The sequence below is a fragment of the Cupressus sempervirens genome, chromosome 3 (assembly GCF_028749045.1).
Source record: "Cupressus sempervirens isolate cs-2001-9-10 chromosome 3, ASM2874904v1, whole genome shotgun sequence".
Classification (NCBI taxonomy): Eukaryota; Viridiplantae; Streptophyta; class Pinopsida; order Cupressales; family Cupressaceae; genus Cupressus; species Cupressus sempervirens.
In genome coordinates this window covers 618,853,567-618,875,023 of record NC_143120.1, presented here as the reverse complement: position 1 = coordinate 618,875,023, position 21,457 = coordinate 618,853,567, and the positions used below count along the sequence as shown (strand labels likewise).

At 37.1% G+C, this 21,457-nt stretch overlaps 1 protein-coding gene across 4 annotated transcripts in view; it reads right to left on the bottom strand.

The window, feature by feature from the left end:
- LOC149568190 (mitotic checkpoint protein BUB3.1-like) overlaps positions 1 to 21,457 on the bottom strand; it is a 92,919-nt gene that overhangs the window by 25,449 nt on the left and 46,013 nt on the right. For 2 of the 4 annotated variants that reach the window (XR_016362519.1, XM_089821194.1), the window contains exon 5: positions 6,015 to 6,090. The exons of the other annotated variants lie outside the window; for them this stretch is intronic. Coding sequence is in view for 1 of the 2 variants with exons in the window: in XM_089821194.1 (XP_089677320.1) it covers positions 6,015 to 6,090 (76 nt within the window). In the remaining variant the exon portion in view is untranslated. The remainder of the gene's footprint in view (positions 1 to 6,014; positions 6,091 to 21,457) is intronic. 4 annotated transcript variants of the gene reach the window in all.

Genomic DNA, 21,457 nt, shown 5'->3' with positions numbered 1-21,457 from the left:
ATTCAAGAACCACGTTTTGCCAAGGCGTTGGAAGGGAAGGACATGCATACAAGCATTTGCATCATTTCATGTACATGTAATGCAAGTTGTAAGCCACGATTTACCTTGAGAAGACACTTTCAACAAAGAAAATCACTCCAAGAAGTGTGATCTGCACTTAAGAAAGCATTTGCACCATTTGGCACATGTATTTGCATCTACAAACCACGATTTGGACCTAAGGTTTGAATTTTTCAAAGCATTTGATCTTTACATGCAAACACACTTGTGAAACTCGATTTTGGAGAGAACAAGTTCATTCCAACTTCTTCCTCCAAATGTTACTCTTTGCTCTCGAAGTTCTTCAAATCAAAAATGAATTTGCATGCAAGGTCGAAGTGTTGATGCTTAACCAATCGAATCAAAGCAAGAGGTATGTTCTTCATTTTCGTTTTTTTTTTTTTTTTTTTTTTTGTATATACGTTGTTGCTTGTTTTTGTTTGTTGAAGAAGGAAAGTTGGAATTTTCACCAAACGAATGCAAGTATCTTCCATGTTTTCATCTTCCATATTCAATCCATCTCCAAATAGTAAATACATCTGAATTCCATATTCCTAAATATGTAATCACACTTCCAAAACCCGATTACATATTTACACCAAGTAAAAATGATAGAGTTTTTTTACCACATGTAATTGCATCTCCAAAACCCTATTTTTGGCAAAAAAAAAAAAACACATTTTTTAACATATAAACTCTCATCTCGCACATATCTATATGCTTCAGACTTGCATTTTTAGCCATTCAAAAACAAAGCCCTATTTTTCCTACATGCAGTTCACCTTGGAAAACCTGAATTTGGCCATCTTTGCCCAAAATACAAGCTGTTCCAATCATTTCCAGCCTTACAAAGCAATCATTAAGTATCTAAATTGGGCATTGCAACTCAAATCCTGAAGCTTTCATAAATCCAACCCCATCAGATGATGTTTCCAACCTTTGAAAATTTTCATGTCATGGCAAACTCTTCAAGTCAACATATGTCAAAATTTCTTCAGATAATAGAGACATCTTGTCAAGAAGGTATGCTTCCAATCAAAAGAAATAATAATTCATTTATCTCCACTTTCTGAATGGCCGCCCTAGAACCTGAGTTCATGTTGGAATGCGCTAAGCAATCTGTTTCAAATAAAAATCAGTTAAAGATGTTGAAGAGAAAGTTGTTCTGAGTTTACATCCAAGCATCATTGAGAAGGTTTTTAAAGTGCCGCAAACTACAGAATGTGCAAATCTGACAAAGGAGAATTCACAACAACTATGCAATGAGAAAAGCTTGATTACATCAAGTTTTCAAATGACAACTTGTGATTCATCGAAGAGAATCAAAGGCTATCAAAAGATGCAACACCACGGTTATCAAGGTGAATGGAGTGGCCCAAAATACAGGAACTCCCAACCTATGATCATCCACAATTACATCACCAAGTACAAGGCCTTTGCTAATAACCTATAGGATTGATTCATTCTGAATCAACAATTTCAACATTTTTTCAAGTGTATTTTCAGCTTTACAGATTCAGAAAGTAGGTCGCTTATAATCCATGTGCATGTAATCCAATTACACAAACCTTCAGTCATGTAATCCAATAGATCTTCTTATTTGACTTAGTCGAGACGGTTGACTTCCTCCCACCTTTTTCTCCATTCTTTTCTCACTCCTTGGCCTATATAAAGGAGTGCCCTTCATTGTAAATAATCATCTTTTTTTATATGCAAGAGAGCTCTGCCAAACTTGTGCCAGCATAATTGTTATTGTGTAGCAAATTTGAAAGAAAGGTGAATATAATTGTGTTGGAACAAATTGGAAGCTGTGACTACAATTTGCATTTACTATCTTTAATTCATGTTATTCTTGTATGTGTATCAAAGCAAAGTGAGTATGAGAAGAAATTGAATTCAAAGATGTGACTGGAAGCAATTGCAATGATATACACTAGAAGTTGTGACTATGGGTAATATTACAATCTTATATTCATGCAATTTATTAGAATTATACCTTAGAAATCATCTACTTCTGGAAGTTTGTGCACTCCAATAGTAGAGATCTATCTTTAAAAGAATTGCATAGGAGTCTATGAGCTTCATAGTTATTCTTATAAAACTAGACATAGATCTAAGCCGGTACGCTTTCAATCAGCCTATGAATTGGTGTTAGTTTATCTATGTCATTGTTTCCAACTTTAAGATAGAAGTGTAGTTGTAGAGATCAATCTTTCCCATTACTCAATCCACGAGTAAGCGGATTCTTTCTTGAAATAAGAGAAAAGAATATTGGTAACACCCCTTTACAATATCTCTTAACTGTTTCCTTACCTTGAGTTGATCTAAGGAACAGTGAGAAGAGGGAGCCTTCCTCTTAAGGTAGGAGTGACTATATCACACACTATGCCTATTAACCCTATTTTTGCAATAGAATTTGTATAGACAGTCAATTGTAAAATATCTGCCCAACAAGATGAATGGTGGCATTGCAGATTCAGAATTGTTTGAGCATGAAGACACTATTGGAATAGTTATTGGCATTACTTCCTCAAAATGCATATGGAGCTGCTCTAGTTTTAGGGTATGAGGTATGCATGATCGTTGTTTATCTTGTAGTTGATTGCAGCCATTGATTGGAGGAGTTGGAGGGATTTGTATCATCCCTAAATAAGGGCTGGCAAAATCTTGAATTCCCGGAATCATTTGACATTAGAGATTTCTATGACCTTAGTTGGAGTGAAATTCTTAGTTGGATTGAAAATGTTTTCATTCATGATAGCAACACAAGGTACGTTGAATCGACTAACTATGTACATGGGGTAATTTGGTCCTGGTATGCACATGATCGATGCACTATTTGTAATATACTAAGATGAGTTGCCTCACAACTCCGAGCATGGATTCTGGAGACAACTTTTGTCTTTCATACAAGGAGTTTAGGTTTATTCTTCTTTGAAGGAAGATCCTCCGATGACAGCTCGATCCTTCTTCTCTTCACAGTTATATTGTCTAACCATGAAGGCAAGTTGAAATCTTCTTCTGTTGAAACTAGAATGGTGGCTATGGAAGACATTGATCCAAACTGTATCTCAGTCGTCATAGTGCACGACTCTATTTGTATAGCTGAAACCATGGGTGTTCTATGCAATGAATCTGATATGAACATCTTGAATCTTGTAGTCAAGGTACCAAGTTACGAAGTGTGCCCCTCTTGAAGAGTCGAAAAAGAAGAGAAAGCTTCCAAAACATTATCCAAGCTTTTGTATTGTTCCAAGGTGAGAACAAGAGGGACCGTAGAAGAGATAGATATTGCTGAAATATTCACCTCGGAGATAGGATTGGTAGGTATGAATACTTCAAAGAAAGAATCCACATTAGTATCTATTGCAGCCAAGAATATATATCTAGGATAGATGGTTCTTGGTTGTTTCACCGATTTGAGGGGAAAATGATCACTACTTCTTCATCTTTTGATTCATGTGCTCTACAAGGAGCTGGTCAAGAATGTGATTTAGGCATGATAACCTTTCCTTCCTTGAGTTTTAGTTTGAAACTTTTCTCCCGTTCAGAAGTGGATGAACTGTCTTTCTTCTTAACTTCAACCTGGATTTCCTACCTATTGGCCCAAAATGACTGCAATCTACCCCCGCTTTCAACTTGATTATCTTTAGATTGCTTCATTTCAACCATGAATTGATGTTCATCAAGATGTCTTGAAATCTATCAAAGATTGACATCGTTTCTTTCTGTTGCCACTGGATGAGAATAGGAAGAAGCTTCTCCAATTGATTATCATGAAATTCTTTATCCAAAATCATGTCATCATCCTCAACCCTTTCTAGAATAGGGACTAAGTCAAGATCAACAATCTGTCACAAACTAAGCCAACAATAATCCATTCTAGCCACATCTACCTCACTGCGCAGAGCTATCGATACATCCTCCATGCAATGAACATGGGTGAATGCCCTCGTCATTTTGGAATACATACCTCTAAAATCAAAGTCTACTCTAGATTTGAACTTCATCAATGTGATTAGTTGAAGTTCAGATTCCATAGCCTTGGCTTTGTACACTGTAGTTAAGGAATACTTGCCTATATGAGGAGGATTTGTGGAGGAAATTCCAAACCCGGGCCTCTGTTGACTAGTTTGATTTTACTACACAGCCATGAGTTGTCTTGCTAACTCCATGAGGATATTCCTATCAGTAGGATACCTCCGCAAGGTGTATGGCTCTCCTTCGAAATAACCAACTCTTATGTAGGTAAAAGTTGGAAATTGTAGGAATATCATTTTGTATTGACTCACCTTTTCCCAAGCTTCATTTGACACTCTCTTTGTTGCCAACTCCTTATTAAAACGACACCTGAAATTCCCATAGAAGGCATCATGTACCCTTCTGTAATGGTGCTTACTCTGCGTGAGAGTGCTTAGCAGTTCATAATAGCTCTAGATGGGAACTAGGGCCCTGTCTCGTTTGGTAGAGTCCTAAAATGTTCCCATAGTTGCAGCAATGTAAACCGAATATGAATTCATGCAAAATAAGAGAGAGCTCTTCACATGAACCAACAATTCACATATTGTTTAGTAGATAGGTTCCTTTCGTTCAAGAATCTCATAGACGAATTTGTACATCCATGTCTCAAAGTGATTGGATTCTTTGAGACCACAAACTCTCCTCAAAAGGGTGATAAAGTCGTTGACTTCTTGGGAGAAATCAGATATGTGGATTGTCTTGGGCCATCTAGAGAAAATTGATCTCTTATTGATCAACCCCTTGTAGATAGCATGCATGAGATGATCAATTTTGTTCTCATTCCACTGCTGGGGCAATTCTAAGATTATTAGAAAAGAAAAGAGAGTGATAGTAATTTATTGGCAAATTTAGAATCTTCTATGAAAGGAAATGTTCCTAACTAGACAATTTGAGTAATGTCATCTTATTAATATGAAGAGAGAAAAGCAAAATGTGATTGACAGACTGGCAAACATGAGCACAACAAATAGGTTCTATCAGTTTGATAGAAACAAGAATATACCTGCAATGCAAACCTGTTCAAAGAACATTCAATTCTTTATTTTTAATGGAAAGAAACATCTTGTGGGTAAGTACATGTGATTTTCCTATTTATTTACTTCCCTTTTGCTCTCCCTTTGTACAACCCTTCTTGCTCTATGCACTCCTTGCCTTTCATTGTGTTTCTTCTATGTTTGACTCTAGTTTTTTTTGTAATTTGGCGCTTCCACTTTGTGGCACCATTGTTCTTTCCATCTACCAATGTGGTGCTTTATCTCACTTCCCTCTAGCCTCTCTATTCCTTATTGGCGTTTCTTCTCTGTCTCCCCTCCTCTTAGCACACTGAGCTTCTCTCGTCAGATTTGTAGAATAAATGTTTTGGGTTTCATACTTGGCACATGGATTCTCCTTCCATTGCCTGCTGCACAGTTTTTTTGGTCTTCCTCTGGGTTGACTTGGGTATTTACAGTGCTGCTGATTTTTTCTCTTTGTTTGTTTGGATTTTTGCATTATGTCAACACAACTAGGATTGATTTTTCCTATCCATTTCTCACTTATGGTTCATTTTCTCTTCCCTCGGACCCGCCAACTCACTTTACAAATTAGATTTCACCACAACACAATCCCTTTGGAATCTGTCTGAGTTCTTTATCTTGGATAAGCTGGGCCCCTGAATATTTGTAAAATATGTTTATCAATATTCAAAATCATTTAAATGTTTCAACTTGTCAAAAATATGCTGATCATCAGAGATTCCAAAATACATACTTTGAGACGATTTATTACAATCAAAAGATAATTTACAGAATATATTCCAGATCAGTTCAAGGTAACTGTGAAAATTTATTGAGCACTCAATATGGGACAAAGATATAATAGAAAATCCATCTGCATTTATATATTTAAAAAAATCTCACTCTTTTCCCCATAGATAAATATCATGTTGTGAACAGCTTGATTTACAAAATACTTACGTATTTGCCTCAGCTGCTTCAGAGGAATCAATAAACTCCAACGCAATACGACCTTCTACAGATCCAATTGCATATCCTATAAGAAAGAAAGCATCCTCTCAATTGCAGACTTTAGAGAGAACCCTAAAGAACATATAATATCGACATAGTGTGATGAACTCCAACAGATCAGATAATTCTATTATGTCTAGTGTGCCCAGAACGACAATTAGCTACAAAATGTCTTCTAATGTTAATAATTTTAGATCTCTAAGAGTAAGGAAGACAGAAGTAATCAAAAAACATCAGAAGTCTATCTAAACTACAGTAAAACCGTAAAACCATAGATATAATTAGTTGAATCATAATCAGTTAGATCTACAAGCTAAACAAATAATGAGATTGTCGAGATGAAATTGAAAATCCACGTCCTTAACTAACTGCAATGCAATCCTATATATTGGCTTCATGTGTTATGTCCAAGGCACCTGAAACAATGTTTGACTACAAAGCTTCTTCTAAACTTCAACAATTTAACAACTTCCAATAAGATGGCTAAAGGTAATCAAAAGAATATCTCAAGTCTAAAAATACCATGGAAGAACTAAAGAAATCATCAGTAATGCTAAAAAGTGCTTGACAAACTACTAGAATAATTATGAGATTTTCAGGATATATATGAAAATCTCAGAGGGTGTGGAAACATTCCAAATCTCAAGTGCTGCAGGTTGCAGTATTATAATCATGTGTAGTTCTCTGTGTTTCTGAGCTAGCTTGAAAGAACATGTCACATGGGATCTGGAGTCACCTTCTTAACATTAAATTGTCATTAATACAAGCCGAATTCTTGTGAATCAGAATTGATACCAATTGGTAACATAGCAGGAGCAAAAATGAAGATTTTGATCTGTGGTACTTTTAGGTGAGAGGTGTAACAAATCCAAACAGTCGCACCTTGTATGGCACTACAGAAGCTGGGTGTATTTAACTCTTCTTTGTTTCTATTGCTCAGACGTTCCAGGCAGAAATAGTGGCTATTATTTATATGCATGGCCAATGTTCATCTGATAAATGGTTGGTCTTAATGAAGAATGAAAGTAACCAAGCCAAGATATTGGCCAATAGCACAGGACACACAAGGCATGGAGTCAAGAGCGCCATATTACTTTCACTCTCCATTACAATGATTTTTTATGATGTAAATATTGTAACTAAAAGCATTGTGAATGTCATTATTGAAAAAGAGGGGTATGTTCTTGTCATCTCCTTGCAACTGAACTCTATGCGTTGGAGCTATAATTAGAATTCTTTTACATTTGTTGTATCAAAAGTGCTCCAGTGAAAATCTGTAGCTGTTAGTAGTCAAAAGAAACATGTATAGCTATATTACATTTTTGTTCGGTTATAATGGTTTTGTATGATGCAAATATTGTACCCAAAAGCATTTAGCTGTCATTATGAAACAATGAGACATGTATTCCTTGTAACTGAATGCTTTTTGCATTAGAGCTGTTGTTGCAAACCTATTATTATTTGTTGCATAAAATGCATAGTTGCAGGACCCGGCAAATCCTAGCAGGGCTCTACGAGTCCTGGGCCAAGGCGGCCTTGTCAAGTTTGTGAGGCCCGAGACTTGGACTAGTCTGACCAATTTTGAGCAAACTTGCCAAGTCCCGAGCTTGGAACTCTGCTGTGGTGAACTCTGTTGTGGTAAACAGGCTTATGAAGTTGAAAAAAAAAAACATTTTTTAATTGCTTCTGCTTTTTCATGTTGGATTTATATTTGCCTCCTAGAGTGCAAAAGACGAGATTAAATAGTTATTTTGGCGTACTACTCTTGGTGCACAACCCTTGCTTGAGAGCATGGGTTGGAACACAGAGATTCATGATGCTGCCAAAAAGTAAATTTCCAAATTTTGGTACTTTTGCGACATTCCATTTATTGCAGCCAGGTGATTTTTTTTTATTTGTAAGTTTAAAATTAAATTTTTTAATTTATAGTTTGAATTTGAGAATTTGAAGTTGAAAAATCTACTTTGTTTGATCATAATGTGTTTGTAATGAGTCTCCTTATTGGCAAGGCATGATAGATGTCGTAACTATTTGTAGTGCAGGTGTAAAGCCCCTACTGATGCTGAATTGAGTGGCCCCCTCTTATTAGAAATAGTTGAGGATATGAAACTTGAGCTAAAGAACCATAGACAATCATGGAACCAAATGGGTTACGCTATCATGACAGATGGTTGGACGGATAGGAGGAATAGAAAACTCTTAAATTTTCTTTTTTCCTGCAAAGGTGATTGATCATTCTACTTCCTACATGCATTAAATAATTCAAATTTTAGTTTGTCGATTGATGCATGATAGTTAACTATTTTACTCTATTTAAATTTTGTAGGTTCCACCATGTTCTTAAAATCTATTGATGATTTCTCACATTTTAAAACACGCCACATACTTATGTGAGGTTGTGGAGGAAATCATACAAGAGGTGGAGGAAGAAAATGTGGTGCAGTTGGTGACAGATAATACAACAAATGTTAAGGAAAATAAGACCAAAGGTGGAATTTTATTCTATGAATTATATTCAGATGATGGTAAGTTCAACAGCTCTAAATCTGATATTTATCACACCAGGGTTATATTCAGATTTTCAAGATGATTCCTGATATCTTACTTGCTTTCAAATCTATTCAAAGTATGATGCTGACGCTCTCTTCTTTTACTTGCAGGTGCATATATGTGAGCAGATCGCTGGTAATAGCATGTATTGATTGATGTGTTTCCAAGTGGTAATGCCACTTGTATATATAGAGATTGGATGGTTGTGTCTCATGTAGAGACATGACTCTACGTGCCCTTTGGGCCCGTACGGTCATGTCTCTATATGAGACAACCCTTAACCATTGGTTATGATTTATTTCCCTTAATCATTGATTATGATTCACATTCGGCGTCTAGCAATATACATTACCATGTCTCAATGGAACCCAATCATGATCGGTGTTTACCAGATTATAGTCTCTGATCACAGTCAGTAATATAACATGACTAAATGGCTCACGATGACAGGAACAATAGAATCATGTTCATGATTTATAGCCTCTGATATAATCACAGTGAGATTGCTGAATATTCACAGCTGTTGAATCCAGATTGAATCAGTTTAATATATATATATATATATATATAGCCAATTTAGATACTGTCTATGGATATACATATGTGTATACAATTATGTATATATACATATAAGTATTTATATACATACATACATATATGTATGTATGTATGTATGTATGTGCAAATATGTATTATGTATAGAAGTATCTCAAGTTCCTTCTGAGCAATAATCAGATAGAAGATATCTGATAGATGCTACAAATTCAACAACAAATCATGTTGTTGCAGGTAAACTTTCAAGTTTTAGCTTTTCAAGTTTTGAAAATTTGATGGAAAGACATTTATAAATTTATTTAAAACTTTCATAAGATTTCTAAATTAAATTTGTTGCAGGTAAACTTTTGATGAAGAGGCACACCAAAAAAAATTGGTCTTCATGTACGGCCCATTGCCTTGACCTCATGTTGGAGGATATTGGTAAGTTTAAATGGGTCAGATCATGTGTTGAAAGGGCCAAGAATGTTTACAAGTTTATTTACAATCATGCATTGGTCCTTAGCATAATGAGGAAATACAAGGATTAAAAGAAGTTGGCTCGTCCTAGTATCACGAGGTTTGCCTCAACTTTCCTTACACTGAAATCGTTGTTGACATCAAAGGGAGCTTTGAGGTGCATGTTTGTTGAGAAAGAGTGGACTTCCTCATCCTATGCTACGATCACTGCAGGGATAGATGTGGCAAATTGCATTTTTGATGAGGCAAGTTTTTTGACCCATTCTAAAGAAATGTTGGAGGTAAATTTATTACAATTCAATGCTTAGTATTTACTTGTTTAATGATTTAGTTTTACTTTTAGTTTGTATGCATATTTTTATTTGGTTTGCAATTTTCCTTATTTTTTATATAATTTGTGACTTAACTATTTTTTTTACATTATATGCTAAACATTGAGCCCCTCGTAGTTCTCCCGCAATTTGTTTATGGGGAGAAACCCTCTATGGGCTACATATATGAGGGCATTGATAGGACCAAGGAGACCATTAGATCCAGGCAAGTAGTAGTGGAGGATAAGTATGGCCCCATTTAAGATATCATTGATAGGAGATGGCAAAACCAGCTTCACAAGCTCATCAATGCAGCAGCTTACTACCTCAACCTGGCACTTCATTTCCGTCTTGACTTCAAGGCGGATGAAAAGGTTCTTACTAGCCTATATACAATGGTGCAAGATGTAACATAATAAAATTTCAGAAACTAATTGATTCTTAAAAAAAGAAGTCCTATCCCATTCTTAACCGCATGAAAGAGATACAGTTAAATCAGTTACTCAACTTCTTCACATGAAAAGTAAAAATACGAGCTAACTATATTCTATATTTTCAATATTTAAAAAATAAACAAACATCTAACTATCCATTCACATGACATTCGGTTATTAACTACCATTTCATTTCAATTTACATTCTGAAATATTCTATGGTAATCAGCATATCTTTCACAAGAATTTAAAATGGAGCATGAAATAAACGATTACCAAAAAGGAATTAGTTGATGTCACTGAGTTGTACAAGCCTTGGCATCTGGAAGAAAGGAGAAGCATTGCAATGGGCTTAACCTTCCAACTGCAAACCCTTAGTATCCCCACACATTCTCCAACGAGAAAGGCCTTCCCTACCCGAGAAAAGACATGGGACACTTTGTCCAGCCACTAAGCATTCTAGTATTAAAGTATCAACCCACCGCTCGACTAGGCAACAAGATCTAAACATTGGACTATCATGAGCTAACCTGGTTTATTTTTATTAATATTACTTTCTTGTTTGAGTTACTAATAATTCATTCTTTTATCATGCAGGAGTATTCTTTGTTCCAAACACTTCATCTTGACCCTTTTGGTCTTCCTGAATGATTCAATGGTAATTACAATCAAAAGATATCTGCCAATCCGGCTTTGGCTTATTAAAGAAATAGTGAATTCATATTTACTATGCGCGGCCAATTTCTCTGCCTTACTGGATTGGCACAATTAAAAGACATCTGAAAAATGTTTATGCATACATATACAAGGCCAATATATTTGCCAATGTAATGTGCCTAATTGGGACGTTATTTATTCATTTTGAATTGAACCTTTACAAATGAGCTTTCATCTCCAATTCTATTGATGTCCTATGATATGATCCTTTAATTACTTGCCCCCTATTAATATTTATATGTGTTTATCGTGGTTGTTGGGAAAATGGGTTGTGCCCCATAAAGTTTGGATAATTCCCCTTTTAAATATTACTTAGTATTATTTAGTGATTTAAAAATTACTTATAATGTGAATATTTCTTTTTTATTATTAATTGTCATATTACTATACTTGATTATGACCATTCATTAATTAGTTGTAAGATCTTATTTATATTGTTGTTTCTTATATTAATAGTTTATTAGGATAATTGATTACATGTTTGTATATATAATTAATGTACATGTTCTTAAATGAATTTTTGAGTAATTTATCATAATAATATTTGTGTATGTACTAGTAATATGGCATATTTAATAATAAGTAAACAAGTATACCTATTTTAATATCTCAATTATGGTTACATTACAGTCCACCCTTCCCGAATATTCTTGTCCTCAAGCAAAAAATAAATTATACATAACTTTTCTCAGAAAGCCAACAATCAAGGCGTATAAAAATGCGAAAGGATACGGAGTGTACCAAGAAACATTAAGTTTATACTAAATTAGAAACACATGAGTGCATGAAGACACAATATAGACATGAAGTAGACACGTGAATGCATGAAGACACAATGTAGACACATAGTATAAATAGTAAAACTTTTTTAAATTCCCTTTTCGCATTTTGGAGTAAGAAAATGTTAAGGAAATGCTTTAACATTGTGAATGTTGTATTTCTTCTCTCTTGTTTGGAAATCTTGTCATATAGATTTTATGAAATTCAATCATTTTCTCATTACTAAGGTTATTCTTAAGATGGTAGAATTGTTGTACAAAGGTTGCATGAAACAAACTTCAAGTGGCATCCCTCAAGGCCTAACCCTAGTATTGAGATAATCCATCATGTGCCCGAAATTACTCTGCCTCTCCCTTCTACAAACTCCCTACCTTAAGTTACATTCTTGTAATGATCCCTTTTTATATACTTAACCCATTATCATAATAATTGCCAATTAGGGCTATTTGTGTAATGAAATCATTAAACATGTTTGTTAGAGTAATTATTTTGTTACGCTTATTAATTAGATCGTCTTGATTTAGTTAATTATGCTGTTTATTACTCTAGTTACTTAAGCTTACTCTTAGGTGCATATAATTAATATTTTATATTAATTATATTGCGCAAACTTACTTTTCTTTCCCTTTAGGGTTTCGTTCACCTTTAAGGTTGGACTTTTGTACTTTTGTTTTCATAACTTGGAATGCAATTTGGCTCTCAAACCGTTGAGATTTTCCAAGCTCTACTTTTTCCTTTTCTGGTTTCTCTTCAATACAAGTTATTTGCATGCAAGTGTTCTTGGCGATCTGTGAAGTTGGTTTTCACAACTTCTACATGGTATCAGAGCATCCCTGCTACTTCCTGGTTTGAAGATTTTTGAAGCTGCGATTCAAAGACAGAAACCCTAGCTTTTTCGAGGTTTTTTTCTTCAATAGGGAGAAGGGCGATTTTTCGGGGCACTTTGGGCATAAACAAGCACTGCCATCGCGCTTAAAAGGCCCGATACAATCAAAAATCATATAAAATTTTCGCTTTTTGGTCAACGTAGCTTCTAGGAAAAAAAAATTGGCCCCCGGAAGGCCGTACGGACACATCTTTCAAAAAAATCAAAAAAAATTGTTTAGGGCCGCACCGCCCACCGGCCACCCCGCAGCCGCCGGAGCACCGCCCGCGCTCAATCGCAACCGACGCACCACCCGCGGCACAACCTCCGCCCCACCGCCACCAGCGCGCCGCCCTTCGGCCACCACCGCTGGCGCACGCCACCCGACAATCGCCGCCGCCGGTGCTGCTCCGCCACCAGCCTACTAACGCAATTCTCCAGCCAACTAACGCATAAATCCAGCGTGTGACATTAGCTTTTCTGACAAGCACGTCAGCATTTTCTAGCATGACGCCATCTTCCGACTGGTTGACATCATCACCCCAAGATCCCCTGCTGACGTCATTTTTGGGCAGGGTGACATCATTTTCTAGCTGCTAATGTCAGTAATCCGACAGCCAAAACAAATTTCCGGCGACATTCTCTTGATGGCCGTACAACCATCAAATTTTTTGCCATGTCTATAATTTTCCCGTGAGCTTGTCTTTTGGAGCAACAGTTGGTTTTTTGGCCATAACTTGAGCATATGGAGGTATTTTTCTGATCCGAAAGAAGCGTCGAAAAGCTAGTTCAGAGACGAAGACAATGATGCTGGTTTCATCTCATTCTAAGTTCGTTTGCGCTCCCATTTTTTGTGTTGAAGTAGAGGCTTCTATTTCCTCCTCTGCATCCGAAATCTAGGTTCTTTTCTCAATTTTTATGCTTTCTATAGTTGTTTTCTTTGGTATTTGAGAGATATCTTTATCTATTGTGGGGGGGCATTTTCTTTTCTGTAATTTACTTCAGAATAAGACCCTTCTACTTCCATCTTCTTCCCTCAATGTTGGATCCTTCTATGACCCGGCTCACGCCACACAACCAAGCTTCTCATGTCACGAAGTTTATGGTCATGTCTGGATGAGAACCAACCTGTTCTGCAGCACCCCTTTGAGGTTCTTCAGCACAAAAAAAGAAATAGATGAGGCCATGGGATTGATTGCACTGAACATCTCAGATAGTCTATTGTTTCACTTGGATGGTTTGACCACTCCTCGGGCTATTTGGACCAACTTCTACAACTTGTTTGGTACACTGAATGAGTTTCGACCATTACAGCTTGATGCAGAGTTGACTTCTTTATCACCAACCAGCTTCCCCACCATTGAAGACTTCTTGATGAAATTCAAATCTCTGCGTACAATTTTGCAAGGATGTGGGAAAAACAAAACAAATGATGAGTGTATTTTTTTGATACTCTCAAAGTTGCGAGGATAGTTTCAGATCTTTTCTTCCACTTTCTACTCCACTATGGATGCCTTGGGTAACAGACATCAGATGCCTTCTTTTGAGACATTTTGTGATCGGTTGACACGAGAACAAGCAAAGATCCAACAGGTGGATGTCTCTGGCTCTTCCAGCCAAGCATTGATTGCTCAGACTTCTCAGGGAAAACCAAAACAGAAAGCCAAACCAAAGAAAGATACACCAAAAACTGATGCCAAACCTCTAGCTAACCCTTCCAAGGGTAAATCTGCTTCCAAGTCTACTGAGTCTATCTCCAAGACTAAGAAGAAATCAACTGAGACCTGCAATTTTTGTGGAAAGGATGGACATCCCATTTGTAGATGTTGGAAACGTTTGGAGGCTTTAGAGGAAACCATGCAGGAGCATCACATTTCAGCTCCTAAGTCTACATCCCCCCTGCAGGGAAAGGTCACGCTCTTAGTGCACGAGCTATGACTTTTGGGCCTACTTGGATTCTTGATTCTGGTGCCTCTCACCATATGACAAACACTCAGCAGTTGGTCACCTCACTTGCTCCTTGTGCTACTTTACAGATTGTTGTTGGGAACTCATCACATCTTTCAGTCGTGGGTTCTGGTTCTGTTACATTAGTTGGGGGTTCTCTTCAGGATGTTCTTTTTGTCCCTGACATATCGATGAACCTATTGTCCATTTATCAAATTTTCCACTCTGGCTCCGGTAAGACAGTTGAATTCTCACCACATGATGTGGTTATTCAGGACTTACTTGATTCTGAGATGATTGTGGCTACTGGGAGTGTTGACTCTACATCTCACCTCTACAACTTTGATGGATTTGAGTCCTCTCATGACACATGTTCTTGTCTTGTAGCACATGCAGATTCAGTAAGCAGACTTTGGCATGAGTGTTTTGGCCATGTCAATTACAGATATCTTCAGCAGATGAGCACACAGGCACTTGTTCTTGGGCTTCCCCAAATTTCCTACACAAATGGTGTTTATCAAGGTTGTGCGCTTGGCAAACAACATAGGGATCCTTTTCCACATGGACAAGCCACTCATGCTTTGGCACCATTGGAGTTGATTCATAGTGACCTCATGTCATTTCCCACTCCTTTTTCAAGTGCCAGATATGTGCTTACTTTCATAGATAACTTCTCTAGACGTACATGGGTGTACTTTTTGAAGTACAAGTCTAATGTCTTTGATTCATTTCGAGTCTTTATGACATTTGTTGAGAAGCAGTCTGGTCTTTCTATCCGGCAGATACGCACAGATAATGGGGGGGAGTATGTGAACCAAGCTTTCAGGGATCTTTGCTCTAAACATGGTCTTTAGCATCAATTTTCAGTGCCCTACACCCCTCAGCAAAATGGTGTGGCCAAGAGAAAGAACAAAACCCTTCGGGAGATGGCTAATTGTATGATTCAATCCAAGTCCATGGATTCGTGTTTTTGGGCAAAGGCAGTCAATTGTGCCAACTATATTCAGAATCGGATGCCTCACAAGGCAGTTCGAAATATGACTCCTGAGGAGGCTTGGTCTCATGTCAAGCCTGATGTATCTTCATTCTGAGTTTTTGGTAGTGAAGCATGGGCGTTTATACCACATGCTCAAAGGAGAGCAATGGAGCGGAAGAGTCGACACCTCATTTTTGTTGACTACTGCAAGGATGTTAAGGCCTACAGGTTGTTTGATCCTGATTCCAAAGAAATCCTATTTCGACGGGATGTCCAGTTTGACGAGTGCCTTCCTGCAGTAGATACCCTGTCTCCAGAGTCTACTTCACTTACCACTACTACCTCATCCTTTCCAGTCTCTTTTCCGGTGATGAGGATGATGATCACGGTGATCCCCATTTACCTCCACCACAGGATCCTCCCCAAATGCCTAAATGGGCTCGAGCTACAGTTGAGGCTGCCAGATCTCTAGTTGGTGACCCTACCACTTCCCGTCGCACTTGTTCTCATACTACGGGTTCTAGTCTTCTCACTCATGCTATTTGTGATGATCCTCAGACATTTGCAACAACGACAAGACATTCTAAGTGGGATAGTGCAATGGAGGAGTATTCTTCTTTGATGAAGAATCATACTTGGGATCTTTGTTCTCTTCCTAAGGGAAGAAAGTTAGTGCAATCCATTTATCTCCGCCACAGGACCTCCCCAGATGCCTAAATCGGCTCGAGCTACAGTTAAGGCTGCAGGATCTCTAGCTGATGACCCTACCACTTCCTGTCGCACGCATTCTCATACTACGGGTTCTAGTCTTCTCAGTCATGCTATTTGTGATGATCCTCAAACATTTGCAGCAGCGACAAGACATTCTTAGTGGGACAGTGCAATGGAGGAGGAGTATTCTTCTTTGATAAAGAATCATACTTGGGATCTTTGTTCTCTTCCTAAGGGAAGAAAGTGCGATGCAAATGGTTGTATCGTACTACGTTTGTTGTTGATGGTTCCATTAATAAGCACAAGGCCCGTCTTGTTGCGAAGGGGTTTTCACAAGTTGAGGGTATTGATTATAGTGAGACATTTGCCCCTATTGCTAAAATGAACTCTATTAGCCTTGTATTATCCCTTGCAGCTTCTCAGGGATGGCCCATTTTTTAGATGGATGTGAAGACTACATTCTTGCACAGTGATCTAACGGAGGAGATTTACATGGAGCAATGTCAGGGATTTGTGCAAGATTCCTCCTTGGTTTGCAGACTTCGACGCTCATTTTATGGTCTCAAACAGGCCCCTAGGGCTTGGTATGAGAAGATGGACTCTTTGTTGCTTTCTACAAGCTTCACACATTGCCATTCCGATCCTACAATCTACATTCAGTGTCTTGAGGCTGAGGTTTTGATCCTTGTGCTATATGTTGATGATCTTCTTCTCACAAGTAGCTCGTCCTCTATGATTACGGATGTTCAAAGAGCATTGATGGAACAGTTTGAGATGACTGATCTTGGTCTGTTACACTATTTTCCTGGTCTCCAGATTGTTTAGTCCTCTACTAGGATTTTTGTTTATCCAACAAAAGTATGCTCTTGACATGCTTTGCCGCTTTGACATGCTTGATTGCAAGCTTGCTCCAACACCTTTTCAGTCGGGTGTCACCTTGTCTACCTCCTGCTCTTCACCTTCGATGGATCCTACATTATACCGACAGTTGGTTGGCAGCTTGTTGTACCTGACACATACTCGTCCTAATCTCTCCTTTGCAGTGGGTCATGTCTCTCAGTTTTCACATGAGCCTCACAAGAGTCATTGGCAAGTTGCCAAGCGTATTTTGAGATACATTCAGGGCACATTGATGTATGGCATTCATTACACATCAGGAACTCCTCACATTGTTGGCTACACTAACTCAGATTGGGCCGGTGATGTTGATGATCGAAAGTCTACTTCTGGCTTTTTTTTGTCTTGGCTCTGGTCCTATCACATGGTCATGCAAGAAGTAGCATGCTCTCGCACTTTCATCTACAGAGGCTGAGTATCGAGCGGCGGTGCTTGCTAGTCAGGAGATTTTGTGGCTTCGACAGCCGATGACTGAGTTTGCTTTTCCTCCTGATCATCCCACTGTTCGGTGGTGTGATAAGCAGAGTGCTATTCATATTTCCCACAACCCGGTGGAGCAGCAACGCACTAAACACATTGAGCTTCATATGCATTTCATTCATCATCTAATCCAGGACGGTGTTCTCTCTTTGGAGTACATTTCCATTGATGCCCAGGTTGCCGACATCTTCACCAAGTCATTTGCGTCGCCTTGCTATCTTCAGTTGCAGTCTATTTCTGTAATGAAATCATTAAACATGTTATCAAATTTGAAGTATAATGAATTGAATTTGATTACTTTGTTCGTTATGCAAAAGTTCTATCACTTTCACTAATACTAAGGTCATTTTTAGATGGTAAATTTACTATGCAAAGGTTGTGTGAAACAAACTACATGCAACGTCCCTCAAGGCCTAACCCTGGTATTGGGATAATCTGTCATGTACCCGAAATTACTCCACCTTTACCCTCCACAAACTCCCTGTATAAAAATACCCCAGTACGGAGTGGGAGATGGAATTTTTCATATTTAAATAATATGATTTAAATACTATAATAAGATCCATTAATATCTTTATTAATATTGATTGATTCATTTAATTCAATTTCAATATTCATAATAGTCATTTCAATTATCAACTGATGTTATTATTTAGATTTACGATCGAAGGGTACACATGTTATCCAAGTTGTCTAGACATCATCTATAGATTCCCTCAAAGTTTATAGGTCCATGCCCATTTCACAACCATTTACAGGACGCTCACCCCTACCCTCTATTGGGAAAAGATCCACTAGATTAGATTTATACAAGCCCCTCCTTGGCAATATTGTTTACTTCTAATCATAAACCAAATAATAACATTGGAATGTGATCCTATTTTCAAAAATAATTCATATAATATTATTAGATCATTTAATATGATATAGATCAAATCAATATCTAATTCCCAAGATTCATACTTGGCATATATTAGACTTCATTCTATTTTCAATAATTATTTGTACTTGTATTACAAGGAATATCCCGTAAATAATTATTGTTATATTATCTATAAAATTTGACTCATATTTCCATATTCACCCTTTATAAGTTTATACATTTATAATAATAATTCTACCAATAATAATACACAAGAATGTTTTTATTTATGTCCTTACAAATATTGTCTAATTGTGTCATAGTACTCTTAGTGTGGGTGAGGACAGTATGTTTTATCGGGCTAGTAGTAATCCTTATGCTTCCCCTCACTAACTACTATGGTAGTGCCAAGTTGTAACAAACGAATTTTTTTAAGTAAAAAGATTAGTGCTAAAATCTGATTTCAAGTAGATATGAAAGTAATACTTCAACTAAACTACCGAAATATAACATCTTTAATTCCGTTTCATGGGATATTAACTGAATTAACATTCAACTTAAATAACTACCAACTGGAATAACTGTTTTCTATCATCTTTACAGAAGTAAATTAAATCATTACCATTCATGCTATGATATTCGATATTCACAAGAGAAAGTAAATGCAAAGCAAAGGATAGAGAAAGAACATACAAAAGTTAACTCCTGAACTGGTTGTGTAAGCCTTGACTTTCGGATAAGAGGAAAAGCATTAGCTTAGGCTTAACCTCCCAACAGCAAACAATATCAATCCCCACACAATCTATTGATAAGAAAGGCCCTCCCTACCTCAAGGCTAGGCTTGGGGAACTATTAGTCAAGTCATCTAAGCAATACCAGTGTTTAGAATGTCCGCTCAGTAATAAACAAACATGTCTGATTATCTGGCGCCACCAACATCTTGTGAGCTATAGAAGGCAAGCATGCCTTTAACGACAATGGCCAAGGTTTTTGGATGGGTTTCTAATACCCGATCACCACCACTCGACTTGACCACCTGCTTGTTGATGTTGATGATGACACCTCACAGGCAAGGACTATGGCTTCTCTGTCTTCCAGCAACTACCTTAGACGCCTTTGAAAAAGGCAAACAAGCTATTTTGAGGTTGAGGCCGAGGATGAGGCTTGAGCGGATAGACATGGTTTTTGTTTACAGTGTTTACAATTTATAGTTACACATGCGTGTTTCATGAAACATTTGATGTCATGGGTTTCATGGATTTTACATACAGCTGAAAAGATTTCTAATTCTCTACCTCTATGTCAGAAGATTCTATGTTTTCTATTTCCTTCTGCTACAATTTAAATTTTACATATGTGATGGATTTATCATTTATGTTCCTTGTTTATGTATGTGACAACAAATTCGCTTCTATTTGAAGGTGTTATACTGTCATTAAGTTTTATTCAATAAAGGATGCATGAAACAAGTTTTAAATTCTTAGAAATCTCTAAATATCAAGGGTTTTTTATTTTGCCAAGTCATGAGTCAAGTTGGCCTTGTTAAGTCCGAGTTTGGGAACTATGCTTTAGAAACATTTTTCAAGGTGTTTCTTCATCTCCTAGGAATCCATTAATGAATCCAATCCTTCGTCACGATTTTCATCGAGTTTCAATATCTAAAAGTTGGCTTCAACTTCAATTTCAAGTTTCAGAGACTGCATTGCAAGTATGTCTTCAATGTTCGATCTCTGGCTTGCAATTGCAAGTAATTAACATTACAAGTAAAACAAATCTCTAGCTTACTTGCACTTATAATGTCCCTCTGAACACTTGATTTTGGCTTAATATTTTGTGTTTCTGTTGTGATTTGAAGGTGAGTTACCTTTGGCTGAAGTGAAATTCAGTTTTGGAAACATTTTTGCAAGTTTGTAATTTTAAGTTAAAAGAACAAACACTTGCATTTTGGGTTTTGCAACTAAAAATGCATGGACAATCATTTTTACTTATATAAACTTATACAAACACTTGCAAATTGGATTATAAATCTCAAAATCCAAGAAATGTCTTTTAACTTGTTTTTTAATTATTTCAAAAATCTTGTAATGAGTAATGTCCATAGTTACACCACCCTGGGAGATGAAGGGACAAGTTTCCAAGCAGGGGAGACAAAGCAGCCTCAATTTGGGGACGGTATGGGGATAGTGACAAGAGATGGGAGGTGTATATACTATATACTATACAAGTGGTACTTAAAATGCTAGCTATGAAAAGATGTATTACAATATAAGACATAGATGTAAAGTTTTAAAAACTAATTTTCAAAAAAATTAAATACTTGAACATTACATTGTGATTAAACGTTGAACATGAAAGTGGAACATTGTCATTGAACAATAATTTTAAATACTCAAATCAGCATATAATAATAGTTATAGAAGTCAAATTTTGATGAGTATGAGTATCTCATCAATCATCATAAAGATGATTACATTCAGCAACACAATATCAATATGATTTTCAATGTCCATATATCAAAATAAAAACAAACTACATTATCAAAATGCCAAGGCCAAAAATGCAGTGAAGTAGGTCTCTAATCATCCCTCGGGAGGTCAGCAAACTCCTCATCATTGGAACTATCACACTCTCCAAGGTCAAGAGCCGCAAAAGGAACACCAACCAGCCCCACATTTGAAGTATCCTCATTGTCATCAATTTGTGATGGCTCCTCTCGCTCTACATCAAATCGTGTTGTGGGGCTCTCCTTGTACACATGTGTCCTACCATCGGGGATATGCAAGACACTGTGTAGAGCCACTAGCTTCTCTGCTCTGTAAGAGGTAAACATGTTTCTCTTAAGAGAGTG